Source organism: Procambarus clarkii, chromosome 94 (genome assembly GCF_040958095.1).
Source record: "Procambarus clarkii isolate CNS0578487 chromosome 94, FALCON_Pclarkii_2.0, whole genome shotgun sequence".
Classification (NCBI taxonomy): Eukaryota; Metazoa; Arthropoda; class Malacostraca; order Decapoda; family Cambaridae; genus Procambarus; species Procambarus clarkii.
The window spans coordinates 5,251,129-5,267,507 of record NC_091243.1 but is presented as its reverse complement, the minus strand read 5'-3'; the positions used below and the strand labels follow the sequence as shown (position 1 = coordinate 5,267,507).

General features: G+C 37.2%; 1 protein-coding gene across 4 annotated transcripts in view; it reads right to left on the bottom strand.

Annotated features, from left to right (window-relative positions):
• Positions 1 to 16,379, bottom strand: part of brun (trafficking protein particle complex subunit brun) — a 125,652-nt gene that overhangs the window by 19,429 nt on the left and 89,844 nt on the right. For 3 of the 4 annotated variants that reach the window (XM_045729356.2, XM_045729357.2, XM_045729358.2), the window contains exons 3-12: positions 12,320 to 12,511; positions 11,310 to 12,064; positions 10,310 to 10,484; positions 8,733 to 9,004; positions 7,592 to 7,732; positions 7,132 to 7,345; positions 5,802 to 5,912; positions 5,083 to 5,245; positions 4,666 to 4,811; positions 1,463 to 1,548 (exon numbers count right to left, since the gene is read on the bottom strand). In XM_045729356.2, coding sequence (XP_045585312.1) covers positions 1,463 to 1,548; positions 4,666 to 4,811; positions 5,083 to 5,245; positions 5,802 to 5,912; positions 7,132 to 7,345; positions 7,592 to 7,732; positions 8,733 to 9,004; positions 10,310 to 10,484; positions 11,310 to 12,064; positions 12,320 to 12,511 — 2,255 coding nt within the window. The remainder of the gene's footprint in view (positions 1 to 1,462; positions 1,549 to 4,665; positions 4,812 to 5,082; positions 5,246 to 5,801; positions 5,913 to 7,131; positions 7,346 to 7,591; positions 7,733 to 8,732; positions 9,005 to 10,309; positions 10,485 to 11,309; positions 12,065 to 12,319; positions 12,512 to 16,379) is intronic. The other variant, XM_045729360.2, reaches the window with a different exon arrangement.

Here is a 16,379-nt window from a genome sequence, read left to right as displayed (position 1 = left end):
TATTTTATTCACTACTTCAAATTGCAGAGGTCCTAATTACTGTTTTAACATTAATTCTGCCAATAAAAGTATACATTTAAATTATTAATATAGTTATTGGAGCAGTTGGTCTTCATTATCCATGGAATGCCTGCATGTGCATCCTAGCATAGGTGAAGAAAAAGGATGCACCACTTTCTTTGCTCATAGTTATTTCTGTGACACATTTGCACTGCAACTTTAGTTAGTTGTCTTTATTTCCTTCACCTCAATACTGCATTCTGGGAACTTCCGAGAGATTTAATACACAGTACAGTATCCTGCAATCTTTAAAATCTGGCCTATCATTCCAGACCTGATCTGGGATTCATGAATAATCTAGATTACCTGATATGCTCATTAAAATAAAAGTAAATTTACCAAGTACAGCAATACTGAAGCTTTAATATCCAACAGAACCCACAGGAAAAGGCCATCCCCCACCAGCCTTTTTTCCACTGATCATAGCATACCCAATATCAGCTCTCAATGACATATCAACAGCATCCTTCAGCCCCAACAACCTACCATCGACAACCTTCCATGCCATCAAGACTTCATACTCCCTTACCAAACTCTTTAGTCACAAAATGTACACACATTATTCAAGTCAAGTCCTTGGGAATACAGTAAAGCATAACCAATTGTCAAGTCAATAGCTAATATAACCAGTTGACACTGATTATACTGTAATGTGCAAATTGTTCAGACATTTAAGATAACCTACTTAAAACATAAGTTGAGAGGTGGGATGAATGACAAGTATAATTAGTTGTGTGTCAAGCAGGTGAGCACGAGATAGGTTGGGATGGTGTTTTGTGGTGTTGAGAGTGGTTGGGGGCAGGAAGAGATGTGGCCAGGAGTGGCTGCAGGTGAGAGTGGGCGGAAGCAGAGGTTGGAGTGAAATTGGGCGAGGCAGGAGTTGTTCCAATTCTTTAGTGTAGATGGGACATATGGATGGATAAGAAGATACATTAGTTGGCTGGATGGGTGAAAAGCAGGTTGTCAAATTACCTAGCAGGACACAATGATGTGTAAGAGCTGTCAATTCTGTGTGATATGCTTCTTACGTGTCCTTGGAGAATATACCTAATTTCTTTATTCAAATTTGTTACAATTTAGCTATTAACTATAATAAAATAAATATTGTATGCAACATATGCAACAAATTTGTTGCAAACCCAGTATTTTTGTAAATGATGGATTAAATTATATTATGTTTTGCACAGTATACAGTACAAAGCACTTAACTCATTTTTCTTTATTTTCTCTAAAAAGGTTTGCTGCTAACCTTATACCAAGCATTATTTCCCCTTTATCAGTGAATAACTATGCCCTATGGCCATATATTTATCAAAGGTTTACAACAAAACTGTACTCAAATACAAAATGGTATCTAATAAATCATTACACACCTTGAGTTTATTTTCTAGTAATAACTCACCATGTTAGTAACCTTCAGTTCAAAGGGCATTGGATTCTCCAGGTCCAAGCAGATCTCACACACATCTCCTTCCACCCACTCAAAGTCTGCAAAGTAGTAATCACCATTACTACTCTGTCAAATTCATGCTGTAAAAAAATTATAGTAGGCGCTTAGAGTTATTGTCTCAATAGCAATAGTGGTTGACTGAAGTTGGTCATGGAAGCACTATTGTGCTGGAAATATATAAGACCTAACTCCCTCCACAAATCTTAATGCAGTAATCTGCAACATGTTCTCTGCCAAACCTAATTCTCAAGGGTAGGACTGTTATCTGAATCAGTGCAGTTTTATTTGTCCTTATGCAGGCGATGAGTCACAATAACATGGTTAAAGTATGTTGACCAGACCACACACTAGAAGGTGAAGGGACGACGATGTTTCGGTCCGTCCTGGACCATTCTCAAGTCGCTTCGACTTGAGAATGGTCCAGGACGGACCGAAACATCGTCGTCCCTTCACCTTATAGTGTGTGGTCTGGTCAACATTTATTTGTCCTACTTACTTGTGCCTATTATCTTCCCTATTATCTCAATTTTGCTCTCCTATATGCATGTGAGATTAAACAATATTCAGACTTTTCAAATACATTATACTTGTGTTTTACTATAAGCATATGGTGATAAATGAACTCTTTGATAGCCAAAGACTCAAGTGCAAAAATTTAACAACTAATATTTAACAACTATTTTAAGTGCTTCTTTAAGTGTCTAACACTTGCAAATAATTAGGAACGTCTGGGAAAATTTTAGTTGAGGTCACTCACCTAGAAAACAGATGTTTTTAATAGGGATGGAACACTATCAGTACAGAAAAGCTTAATAAATAGATATGAAAGTTCAACCCTTAAACTGCGCAACACATCAATAGCTGTGGCGAGTAACTGTCAAAGAATTGCGCACCACAGCTATTGATGTGTTGGAGTACCGCACAAAACTAACGTCTTTCAGCTACATGGGATTCACATCAGCTTCCTCAGGGCTCTTGTAAACAGATGCCATTAAAAAAAAAATTGTGGGCAACATTCCCAGGTGCGAGAGCCTCCGTACTGAGCAACCAAGGCTGGTGCACACAGCATGAGCTAAGAGCACTGTTGTTCAGCCTGTGACCACAGCATCACCTAAATTATGTAAAAATAAATACGTAACTGGCATTATTTAGCGATGATAGTATTACAGAAGACCCCTGTGAAAAAAATGACCAAGATTCTGATAATAGCAGGATTGTTGTGATAATTAGCGCTGTGCGTAGTATGTTGGGAACAGCAATGCTGAGGGAGGGAGCTTCGTCTGGTGACTGTGTGTGGCCACCTGTTATTGTCTAGAATTACCATATCAGCTTAGTGGTTCGCTATGATGAACACAAATGTAGATACTTATATATAATGTGAGTATATAGTGTAATAACAGCACAAACAATATGGGAATCTTAGTGCGGGAGGGAGGCAGCATCAGCTGCCTGTGTGTGGTAACCTGTGTTGTCGTCTGAACTCACCACACCAGCTTAGTTGTACAGTTATGGTGAACAAAACATGTAGATACTTATATAAAACATCTGTATATAGTGAATAAAAGTAAAAACAGTATGGTGAGAGAAAGAGTGTTGGCAAGTGAGGTGAGGTGAGGGAGGGAAGGTGGCGGTATTTGCTGGCTGGTGAGAGGCAGCCATTCGTCGTTATGACTTACCATACCAACTTAGTGGTTCGTTATGGTGAACAAAACATGCAAATACTCATACATAATGTCTGTATATAGTGAACAAAGGCAAAAACAGTATGCTAGGAGGAGGAATGTTTGCGAGTGAGCTGTTGTTGAAGGAGGGAAGGTGGCGGCATTGGTTGGCTGGTGTGTGGCGGCCACTCTTGTTTTGACACCATATCAACTTAGTGGTTCGTTATGGTTAACAAAACATGCGGATACTTATATATAACCTGTGTATATAGTATAATAACAGCAAAACTATTTGTTTACTACACACACAAGTCACAACAGTGTGATGCATCAAATGAACAAATCCACAAGGGATTTTCCTCTCGGACGTAGGTTCGAACCCTCATCACTGCCCTTGTGGATTTGTCTATTTGTTTATTGTTGTATTAACATAATAATTGAATCACTAATATGCACACCATAATTTTGGGTATAGGGATGATTCACACATTTTATTTTATAAATATATCACACTACACACTACTGAATAATATTACTGAAAAAAAAAAAATTAAGGAAAATCAATCAGATACATTGAAATAATTAGGTAATATCTTTGTGGCAACTCCCTCCTGACAGGTCCCTCCTGGAGCTGACCGCCTCCGACAATTGCTCTGTTAACACCACAATTTCGGCATACTTCCTCACCCTATTACCGCCAAAATGTCACCAACGACAAACTGACAGTGGAAAAAGCAAACGACCAACCAAATATGTTGTATTGCCATATATGGGGAAAACAATAGCAGAAGATCTTGTGAGCAAACTGAGGAATAAAGCGAATATTTCTCAAATCGAGTGACAAGCACGGTGTTATTTATTATGATTACCATATAAACATGTTAATAAAACCATTGAAAAACTGACCTCTGTTAATCAAGATTGAACTATATTAATGCAACCCATTAAATACCTTAATTATTAATGACAGATACAGAGGCACTGAATCTACTTAAATCATGATTTGTTAAGTAGTTTAAGTAATTTGTTCATGATTTGCTACTATGGATGTGACAATTGTGAATGAACTGTGATAACACTATGTGAGAGAGGTGATTCATTTATGTTTCAAACTATGAATGACACTAAGCTGAAGAGAGGCATCAGGACAAAAAAGAACTGCAGAATGTTAAAGGAGAATGAAACAGGGTACAAGCTCAACCCGAGAACATGATATTTTTTTATAAACAGCCTATGTAAGGCCAGGAGTCTGAAGGTTAACAAATTTGATGCAAAACTGATGCTGGACACCTGGGAAAGGGTAAAATCCCCAACTACAAAAGATACAGAATGACAGAGCCATATGAAATTGTGAATAGTACTGCTATTCCAACCTCATTAGTGCCTGCAAGTAGAAAGCATTAATACACACACCTACCTACCCAAGGGCAGGCTATGGAAAAGTTTAATATTCCAGAGATATATACACTACAGAATTAATACTCTTATACTTGCCCATTTTGCCATGAGCACGACGGTCATTACTGCTAGTAAGGGAGGTAAAGGGGGAAAAGATAAATGGCCCCGAATCTTCATCGCCAGTTAGGGAGAGTTTTTTCTCTGCTCTTCTACCCGTTACAGGAGCAGTTGCACGTAGTTTTCTGGAAGGATAAAGCAAGGGATTATGTACATTTTCATAAACTCTTCACAGAAAATGAGAAAATATTTTCTCAATTTCTGGAATGAGGGCAAAATTCCCTCATTCATAACTTATACATGGAAAATACTTGAAAAGACTAATTTTCTCAACTTATTTGAGCGAGATCAGGAAAGGAAAGCAGAATAAACCTTTTCAGTGATTTTGGTACATAAATGTTCCAGAAACCACAATGACAACATTTTTGGAAAACAATAAAATTCAGTGAACACTACCTGCAGATAGGTATGTTGAGGAAATTGACTGGTGGTATGATAATACCAGTCTCCTGCACCACAAGAGGTGCAGGGCCACTCCCACTTCTTGCACCGAGACTCTCTAACATATTTGACGTTTCTTGTCGCTCTACGTCACTTAAGTGTGGCATCATTGCACAAACTGAAAAATAAAAACATTTATAAATTATACTAAGAAAATACATTTTCAGCTTATTTTTATGCAATATAATTAAATTGTAAATCTCACTAGATGAAGTTAACCAAGTTAATTCTGGAGCTAGTAACTTGCTGATTTTGCAGTTTAACAGTTATCTGCAACTTATTACTGTATTCTCAACATAAAATCTATTTGTTTATTAGCACCATTCTCACTTCTGCATCTTATTACTGTATTCTCAACATAAAATCTATTTGTTTATTAGCACCATTCTCACTTCTGCAACTTATTACTGTATTCTCAACATAAAATCTATTTGTGTATTAGCACAATTCTCACTTGCAGGGTTAAAAAATATCCTGGAATTTTGCATTTAAAAAATTAAAAAGTCATAGTAGTCCACAATAGAAGACTTCCTGATTTAAATTCTTTATGAAAGGAACACTGAATAGATTTTAAGATATATGTGATATTTGGTGCACAAATATGTAAATAAAACAATTATGTATAAAATTCAGTACACACACACACGTGCCACTACAATAATTAAATGAGTTACCCAAGAATGCTTGGTGACGTGTACAGAGGGCATTGTGACCCATTCTTCGTGATGTACCCACTAGCTCCTGCAGAATTTGAATTTGTAATGAAGGCCAACCCTGGCTACCATCTGAAAAAAAATAATTACATTTACAAACGTAACTACTGGTTGGTGCAAATGGTAATGGTTCAACTTTTATTATTAGAAGTCAATAAACAAAATTAATAAAACATGCAGTTTTGAGCAGATGTTAAATGCAAATATTTGCATCCTCTGGGCAACGGCTGAGACAATCTAGCAGGCGAGACATCTTACATTGGTGTCGCATTGAACCCTTTATAAATGACCTTGCAGGGTCACAATTGTAAAATTGTGTCCAGAATTGATGTTAAGGGATTGATCTAGTCTACTTAGTTTTGGTTCCACCCTGTTAAACATGTCACAACAGTCTAGAAGAAAATAATATCTTTGGGGCTATGGGACCATATGGGGTTCCTTAGGGGACCATAAGGGACCATAACAACCATGTTATGGATAAGGTGCTGTCATCTGTTGGTGGTTAAAAATAATGTTTCTGGGCAGGCAATTGGGGACAGAGCTCATTTGGCTGTCTAGCCAAAACGTTTTTCCAAGGAAGCTCTTCATGGCTTTGAGTTTTCATGTAATGTGCCTTTTGTTGGTCATGCTCGATTGCATCGTGGTAAACTACAGGAACACCTAGTAATTTTTATGGCTCTGAGGGTAGAAAAGTTTCTTGTGGTGCCAATGCAGAGGCACCACAAGGTGCCATCCCATGTCAGATGGTCACAATATTTGTCCAGAAAACACTGAAGATCTTACCTATGGGGCAGCCGATTGTAAATAGCTATGATAGATTGAGTGAACAACATGTATTCGATTCAAGTTACACGAGGGGATGCCCCATGTATTATCAATGGGACTCATGTTAAATCCAAGGTAAAAATTGGATTTCTGTACATAATTTTTGTAACAATAAACATTTGTGGACACAGTACAATAAAATTAAAAATACTTCACTATAAATACAGTAATATTGTACTCTGTACACTAGCAGGTCAATGCTATTTGTGGGAAAATACATTTGAGGCACTAAAGAATGGTAAAACCACAAATGTTATGAATAAGAACTTTAAAAAAGTGGGTAGGTTAGCCGATACAATAACGAGCAGTACAGTATTTTTTAGTAGAATGTGGGAATGTGTGGGGTGGTGTGGAATTATCTAAACATGTGTTACAAGGAGGTCCTACTGCAGTGTGTGTTCGGGAGTTAATTGTATTAAAGATGCCAATTTAAGTGAATGCTTGTAATGTAACAATCTCCACTTACCTTTTCTGAATTCTAAAGGATCAAGGCAAACTTTGTATCCCTCCAGTGTCTGTAGCAAGAGTCGATAACACTGACCCCAGTCTGGTTGTTGATTCTGAGGTGCCACACACCTCATTGCAGCAACACGTCGAAAGAATGAAGCTTTTCGATGAAATCCTATTTGGTGATAGAGATCTGCCAGAGCATTGAAACGTAGAATCTGCAAGTTGATACACTGAAGATAAGAGAGGGAACCATTTCTAATAACTGATCTTCAATTAAACAAGACAGTACTACTATAGAAAATTTTAGTACCAAGAGGTACTAAAATTAATGTTTAAAATTAAACATAGGTAATCAAGAAATGATTATTAATTTTATCTCACTTTTTATAAGATGAATGGTTTATTAACCAACAAATCATTAAAAATATTGTTTAAATTGCTGCCTATTACAATAAAGTGTAAAAAGGAATTCTTACTTTCTCTTCATCTGAGAGCTGGAGGTTAATGAAGACCACATTTGAAAGAAATTCTGCAGCCATGAGGTAACGTCTCTGTTCAATCAGTACATGTACGGCTTTGATACTAGCCTCCGTCTCCACCACCCCGGCATTCCGATACTGTTAATCGGATAATTATAACACTGTACTGAATATTCAAATTGAAAGATCTGATTTAATATTAGGGTTAAATATTTTAAAATCACCAATGGATTAAGCAGGAAATCTCAGCTTTGTTTTTTTAAATGGTTTTTCTAAATGAGAATAAGAATGAGTGTGAGAGACAGAGAGAGACAGAGAGAGACAGAGAGCAAGAGAAAAAAATAGGTGAATGATGACCAAAAATCATGTGAGCAAAAACAGAGCCAATTAGAGGGGAGAAAAAATCCCAGAAAACAAGATGGTCTTTTGGAAAGGAGAGAGAAGATTAGCAGGGAGTCAGGTGAAGGGGAAAATAATGTTAAAACTCCATGAGACTGTTAAATGGTAGAGAGATTAGAACTCGGGAAGAAAATACAGTACTTAATCAAATGAGCACAAGTAATGAAACCTGTGCTAATTTGAATGTCACTAAATTTTATGCTTGAGGAGAGTGCCAGATAGTATGCAAGTTGGTATGTTTATGTACGAGGTAAGTACATCAATGAAGAGTGCTATAATGTGAAAAGCTGCAAAGGTTGATGAGGTATATGCAGACATAACTGAATGTGGTAGAGAAAATGGAGGTGATGCAAATATGGAGTGTTTGCCAGAAGACATCATGAGCATAGCTCTCATCCTGTAACTACACTTGGGTAATTACATGTTGTTTCCTGTTATTATGTGTTGCCATAAGAAATCTACTGAAATCTAAAATCTACTGAAATTTAGAGAGACTGTGTATTATCCACTGTAACCATTTCTGCACCCTTTCTGTCTGGCAATATGAAAAATTTAGACACTGGCCAGTGGATATTGCAAATCAAGGATTTTAAAATACAGTATGAGCATTATCTTAAGATATAAGAAAAAAATTTCATGTACATACTGACAAATTAAAGGAAGCAGGAAAATTAATTCTTTAGTTCTTTAATTATTTTGACTTACACAAATACTTAAAACATAAATCTAGTTTTCTCACCTTACTATAATGGACAATAGCTTCCCGATATTTATCAACAATCTCATCTGGAGAAAGGCAATGTTTACTGGTCTGTTTTACTACAGTGGGATCAAGTCCCGTTGGTAAGGAATTTGTGTTTACAGAGCCATTGCGACTTCTACTGCCGATGCCGCCCGAGCCCCCTTGACTGCCCCCAACTCCAAGGCTGGAGAATCGTTGAAGGCCAGAGCTGCGACGTAAGTTGGGGTAAAGCATCACAACTGAAGCTGCACAAAGGCCCTCAAAACAAGCTGTGGAAATGCATTCCTGGATTACTATTTAGCAAATCTAACAAATTAATGTTGGGTGTCTGACTACAGTATTAATAATATATTTTACTATTATCAATACAATAGTAACATACACAAACTTGTAAAATTCCAGGGGCCAGATTCATGAAGCAGTTATGCATGTACTGTACTTACGAGCATGTACATCTTTCCTCAATCTTTGACGGCTTTGGTTACATTTATAAAACACTTTACAAGCATGAAAACTTCCCAATCAACTGTTGTTATTGTTATAAATAGCCTCCTGGTGCTTTGGAGTTCATTAATTGTTTAATGATTGTAAACAAAGCCGCCAAACATTGAGAAAAGATGTACAGGTTCATAAGTGCTTGTGTAACTGCTTCATGAATCTGGCCCCTGGTTCTCAGTATGAGTGTTAAAACTATACATAAAGCACAACATAATATTAAGACATTACATGTGCAAGTTCTTTAACTAAAGAGTAAAACAAAGTCTATATGAGAGTGGAGTACATCCATTTCTTACTTTAACAACTAAGGTGACTTATTTCTTTAGATTTTCAATAGCACAGGACAATTTGTAAATTCACACTCTTATGCTAGTTTCTTCTTTGATTTATAAATAATAAACACCACCAATATACAAATAAAAATCCCAATTGTTTTGTCTCAAGTGAACATCGCCTAACACTAAATTTTGTTTTATTCTTTTATAGCATATTAAATATTTAACACAAAACTGAGTACAATGTCTCAAGCTGAAGGATAGTCTTGTCTTGGAGGATATCCTCAAATATTGGCAAGCCATGTCAGTGGAAAATAACAGCATATTAACTTTAAACCAACATTGACAATATTAACTGTAAACATTAATCATTTACTGTTGACACACCACTCAAGTCATCCCTTTTAACCATTACCCACCCCTAAATTACACTCCAATTTAAGGAAATATAATGAAGTGCTTTTTCTTGTTATGACTGACCATGCAATGTTGTCAGACAAATTTACCTTGAAGTGGGATATACCTTGTCGGGGCTCAATGTATGGCACATTGGAGTCTTGTGATAATGCACCATTAATTTTATTTTAAAATATTCACTATATGCTGTGCATTCCCATGTGTCTACATAACTGACCCAATTATAGAAATTTGCCCTTGGTCCAATTTATATATTTTTATTTATACAGTACTGTCCCATACATTGTCTTTAAATTTATGTTCTTCTCTCTCATCAATATGCTTTCATCACACATTTCACAAACTTGATTATTTACTTTGTTGCAGTGTTGTGTACAAACTCACCAGCAAGCCAAAGCCAATCATTACAGTTTCGGAGAGTGTCCGCAGCAAAACCGTAATGCATGATAGCCTCTGTAGGTAAACTTGCTTGTAGTGTCAGGTCAGCTAGCTGTTTTCTTAACCGGCCTACACACCGCTTCTTATTGGTGCGTGAATCCATGTCCAAACCAATAAAATCCTAAAAGATATTCAAGTAAAGTTCCATCATGAAGTACAGTATTAGCAAGTATTATAGCCCAATGTAAATAACCAGTAATAAATAATGAACAGTATTAATGAAAATTTATTTTTATATACAGTATATATGAACCAATTTAAATTTAGACCAACATTTCTCAACTTTGGCTCAGCGGAACTCCCAGGTACATAGGGATTCTACAAGTGTGTCATAAATAGGCTAATTCTAATTGTATGCAAATCAATTTTTGAGTCATTTTTGTATTTAATTTTTCTCATTTAATCAACATTGAGAGCAAAGACAGTCTCCTTTCAGCTGTCAATGAAATTCCACCTGCAGTTACAAACAGTGTAAGTAGTCTTACTGACTATGGAGACCTACACTTTTCAGTACCATACTGTAACTGCCTGTGCTGCAAAATGTAACCATGTTAAATTGTTACAGTAACATTTTTAAGAGTTTTAAAGAGATTTAAGAGCGTTAAGAATTTAAGGTTTTAAGAGCAGCTTTATTATTTATATGTATATAAAATCATTGTTTGTATATTGTCTAAATACTGTGTACAGAAACATGTACCTGGTATGTATCACTTGGAACAAGAAAACACTGTAAATTATGAGATAGCCAGAGAGAGAGCAAGGTTAAAAATTTTTTTTATTTCATTCAAATCTAAATCATATCTGGAACCTCTGAATTTTGGAGGTGCCACTGTATTTATCACCTTGCTTTAAGTATGAAGAGAATTCCCAAAAGCATACATCCTGTATGAAAATATTAAGATATTATGGCAATACTAATTGTTTAGTTTGACAAGTTTGCACTAACCTTGCGTTCAAAAGGAGCACAGAGAAGTGGAGGTCGTTCCAATTTTTCTTGACTTTTATCAAGGCGCTTTGACTCAAGTACCCAAAATAAAGAACTAACAAACTCTTGTAGCTGACTTTCAATATTCACAGCATGATCACTAGTTGGATAGAAGAGAGCTCGGGTTTTAAAATTAGAAGGAGGCTGGAGGGACACCCTTGATGAATGGGATGCCGAGGTACTGATGGAGGACTGGCTGGTGTCGTGAGCCGAATCATGAACCGAATCGGGGGCAGAATCTGCAGTTAAATCCCGTGGAGAATCTATTTTATCACAACACCCAACTTCACTTGTACTTTCGCTTCCCGAGTCTGACCCATTAACATGATTTGAATCAATTTTCATATCCGTTAAGCCTTCCGAGAGGCCCTGTGGACTATCAGAGTGGCTGTCAGAATCTGTAGGCTTATCCTCACTGTTAACTGTCTCATATACACCACTGTCTCTATCAGTACTGCCTGCAGAAATCTTCTTAACATGTGCTGGGTGGGTATGTCCATTAATAGCCACAGGGTGGGTACCAGATTCCAGGACCCCATTAGGTTCTGGAGAGGTTCCCCGAGAAGGCCCACGGGAGTCTGCTTCATACATAGTGCCATCAGGGTTGAGACCCAAAATAATACATCGAGAGTCATACAACGTAGATGAGTATTTAACTTTGAGACTTTCATGCTGTTTACAAATGTCATTAAGGTCGCTCTGACTACCCACTTGACCTGATAAAAGAAACAAACAGAACATTACAAAAAAATCAGAGGGAAAATACTTGACAAATATACTGTACTGTACTGTATTTCAATTTACAAGGCACATTTTTTTTTTTGTAGAAAAACTAAGATGATTCCCATTCAAGCAAGAGGAAAGAATGCCTAGAAAACCTTAGTATATATATATATATATAACTATATACAGACTGTGGTTAGGCAGAATGTTAAACCATCTTATTAAAAAAAACTAATAAGGAGCTTTACCTATTGTTATTATGCCAAGAACTCGTCGGTGTGTTTGGAAGTCTCCCCAGTCATTGTTCTCCACAGGGTATTCTCGTCGATAGGAGACCCACACGGGGCGTTGGGACCCGTTAGAATCACTTACCTTAACGTGACCGACACGACTAATACGATCGTAGAGTTTGTGGAATGAACGACTCTTTAATAGGGACCCTGAAAATTATATGATAATCAATAAAACAACTAATTCAATGAAATATATAAAGGTTCAAAATTTACATTTTGATTCATACTACATGATACACGAGTACCTGCAATTATCATGTAATATTATCTGCCCTACTGTACTTCTTTATTAAACTTACATATTACAGTAAATGAAGCTTGAGGACAACATATGAACCTAGAAGCAGCCCTCAGACAAACTACACTCCAGAGTCAGCAGCTGGTTTCAAAATTGTACTTCAACTATAGTGGGACAAGAAGGGACAGCCAGAGAGAAATTCTGCTGTGAAATAATTTTATAATATTCTTTCAAGGAATTATCTTTCTCCTCCCTCAAATCTCCATTCTCTATTCTCTTTCTCCCTTTCTCTGTTCATCCCCGCCACACTTCACCACAGTCCCCGTGGGGAAGTGGAAACACACTCGCCTGGTGTTTCGCAAGCGCTTTGGCATGGGTTTGTATCCTAGCAGGAGAGGATTTATTGTACTTGGCACAAATCCTTAACTGTAGCCTCTGTTCACCCAGCAGTGACTGGGTAAATTGTTGTTTAACAATCTGGCGAGTCGTATTCTGGGGAAAATTAGAATTGAGAACTTGTCCAAAACTCTATGCATGCTAGTGGCTGTACAAGAATGTAAGAGCTTTGTATAAATAAATAAGTAAATAAAATAAAAATATAAATAAATAAATAAAATAAATAAATAAAATAAATAAAATCCCTCTCTCCCCATCTGTTTCTCCCTCCCCTTCTCTGTTCGTCCCTCTCTCCCTCCCCTTTTTCTGTGGCCTGAGGGTCACCAGGGTCAGCCCAGGATGGCGTCGCAATGCCAAGGTGCCACAATGTGTAAACATTTTCCAATTGAATGCTTTTTGTTAGCACCTTCTCGATGAGTAAGTATACAATTTCCATCCTTGCCAGACACTCTCCTGGAACTTACTATTACAAGTATAAGGTTCGAGTGATAATGTGATCACCCAGTACACTGTGATCAAAAGGAGCAAGAGCAAGTTGCAAACAAACCCATTTTCTTGCTAGCTCTTTTCACTATTCCTTCAACTCCTTTCCCCTTCTCTTCTCTTCCTTTTCTTTCTCCCTTTCTTTGCCCCTTGCTTTCTCCCCCATTCTCCGGGACTGGCATTAACACCTAGGGGTCAGCAGATTGACCTGGGCGGGACTCTTGTAATGGGACACGTTTCTCACTATCGCCTCTCTGCACAAGCTTGCATACAGATTACCTGCTTGATACCTGCTTGATACAGTTCTGGGAGTTGATCTATTCCCCAAGCCTGGCCTTGGGCCAGGCTCAACTTGTGAGAGCGTGGTCCACTAGGCTGTCTCTTGGAGCAGCCCGCAGGCCCATATACCCACCACATCCCGGTTGGTCTGGCACTTCTTTAAGAAAATGATCTAGTTTTCTCTTGAAGATGTCCACGGTTGTTCCGGCAATATTTCTTACACTCGCTGGGAGGATGTTTAACAACCATGGGCTGCTGATGTTTATACAGAGTTCTCTGATTGTGCCTATGGCACCCCTGCTCTTTACTGGCTCCATTTTCTTCCATATCGTTCACTCCAGTATGTTGTTATTTTACTGTGTAGATTTGGGACCTGGCCCTCCAGTATTTTCCACCTGTATATTATTTTATCTCTCTCTCATCTCCTTTATAGCAAGTACATTTGGAGAGCTTTGAGACGATCCCAATAATTTTGGTGCTTTATTGTGTCTATGTTCTCTGTATTTCCTCTATTTTAGCAATCTCTCCTGCTTTGAAGGGAAAAGTGAGTACTGAGCAGTACTCAAGACAGGACAGTACAAGTGATTTGAATCACAAGATTGTAATACAGTAGAGGGAAATTCTTTGAGAGTTGGTGAGCTGGATGTGTGTAGGCTACATAGACAAGATCCATAAATCAGGTGAGCAAACATTTACAAGTTGACTTCTCAACAAGTTGTCAACCTATCTACTGTATAAGCTTACCCAAAAGCTGGCTCTCCCTCTACCAGCTTGTCGAGCCCTTATACATGGTAGAACCTCAATTCAACAAACCTCGATTTGCAGAATCTCAGGTTGGAATGCACTTTCCATGCCAGATTTATTCACCCAATTCAATAAGCTGAAGCAGTTAAAGTTAACTGAAGCAGGGAACGTGTTGATTTGCTTAGGTGGTTGTGACAGAGTTCACTGATGGAGGCAACATTACAAAAAATAGTTGGGATCTTGGGAAAGCCACAGAATATTTAAAACTAAATTCTATGATTCTTTTTTTATTTCCAATTGCAGGGGTTTTGTTAAATCTCTTTACAGAGAGGTTCTCTTGGTTGTTGCCCTTCACATGATGGGTTGAAATTATAATTTGGTTCAATGAAATCAGCCCATAGTGTGGGGTAACTATTAAATATAAATTGAAACTCTTAATATAGCTCCAATCATATTTTTAATAATTTTTGTCTGGCATTTTGGGGGGAAGGTATATTGGATGTTTCTTTTTTCTTGGGCATTTAAAAAATTTAAGGGCATTTTTTAGTATTTTTTTTTCTTCTTTTTTTTTTTTTTTTTTTTTACAAATATAAACCTTTAATATGGTTCTAATTATGTTTCCAATTATTTTTGTACATGGGTGCAACATTACAAGGGGCCTTGGAAAAGCCATTGAGAATACGTATTTAAAACCAAATTCTATGGTTCAATTTAATTTTGAGATTCCCAGGTTTTCGTTCACTAATATGGGACCTTTTTCCTTTGAAAATGAGGTTTCAAGGCTAAGGAATGGAAAATATGCTAGATGGAGTTGAATCTCTTTACAGACAGGTTCTCTTAGTAGGCAAGAGATCATATTTTAGGTCCCTTATTCCAGGTAGGTGAAATGTATCTAGGGATTGGCTAGTCTGACCAGAAGTGCATAATGCTGAAGTTATGGAAAGCTACTGAAGGGTTGATCAGAAACACCATTTTGAATGAATGTCCAGCTACAAGGTGACCAAAGAAATGCACCAGTGATAGAAGATGTGACACTAACCTAATTTTCACCCAACATGGTACAATGCATACACAAATTGTGATTGTTTTGACAATGGTGACCACAGTGAAATGGAACACAAACTCTGACAGACAAGGACAAACCCATACTTCATCATCCTTTGCAGATGACACTATTAGAATAGCATCCACAGAGAGTAAGAGCAAACCTCCAAACTGGTATAAACCATGTTTCCCAGTGGTCCATAGAAAACAAAGGCAGCCTTCAATTTACACTGCATTAAAGATTGTGGCTTTGGCAGAATGCAGGTAAGCACTTTTATATGTAATCACAAAATGCATGAGTTAATTTCAATGGTAAGTGGGGTTTAGCATCACGTGACATGGATTAGTGGATGCTATCACGAACAGTTTTCTCAGCAGTGTGTTGGGCTCCCAACATATGCAGCATTCTTTTTTTATGTAGCAAACTTTTCAATTAAACAGTATTATTTAATGGAAAACAATGTGCATAGCCAGTCCAACCCAATCATTCTTGGCTTCAATATGTACAGCACTATTTGTAGATGGAAGGTGGTGGGAGCATTAAATATTAATTCCTAAAATAATACTTTATTCAGTAGTGTGTTAAAAAGGGAACGTTTGGAGGTCAATATATCTTATTTTTCCTATATGCAGCACCTTTAATATTAATTTGCACAGCATTTGTTGGTACAGCAATCTATTTTGAGTTGTAGCCATATCAGAGGCGGAGAAAATTATGTGTTCCCTATACTCAATGTATTCGGCAGGACTTCTCTGAAGAGTGTGAATGTCATGTCAATAACCTTCTGAATGTAAATTTAAGAGAAACACCAGAATTTAATATTTATGAAT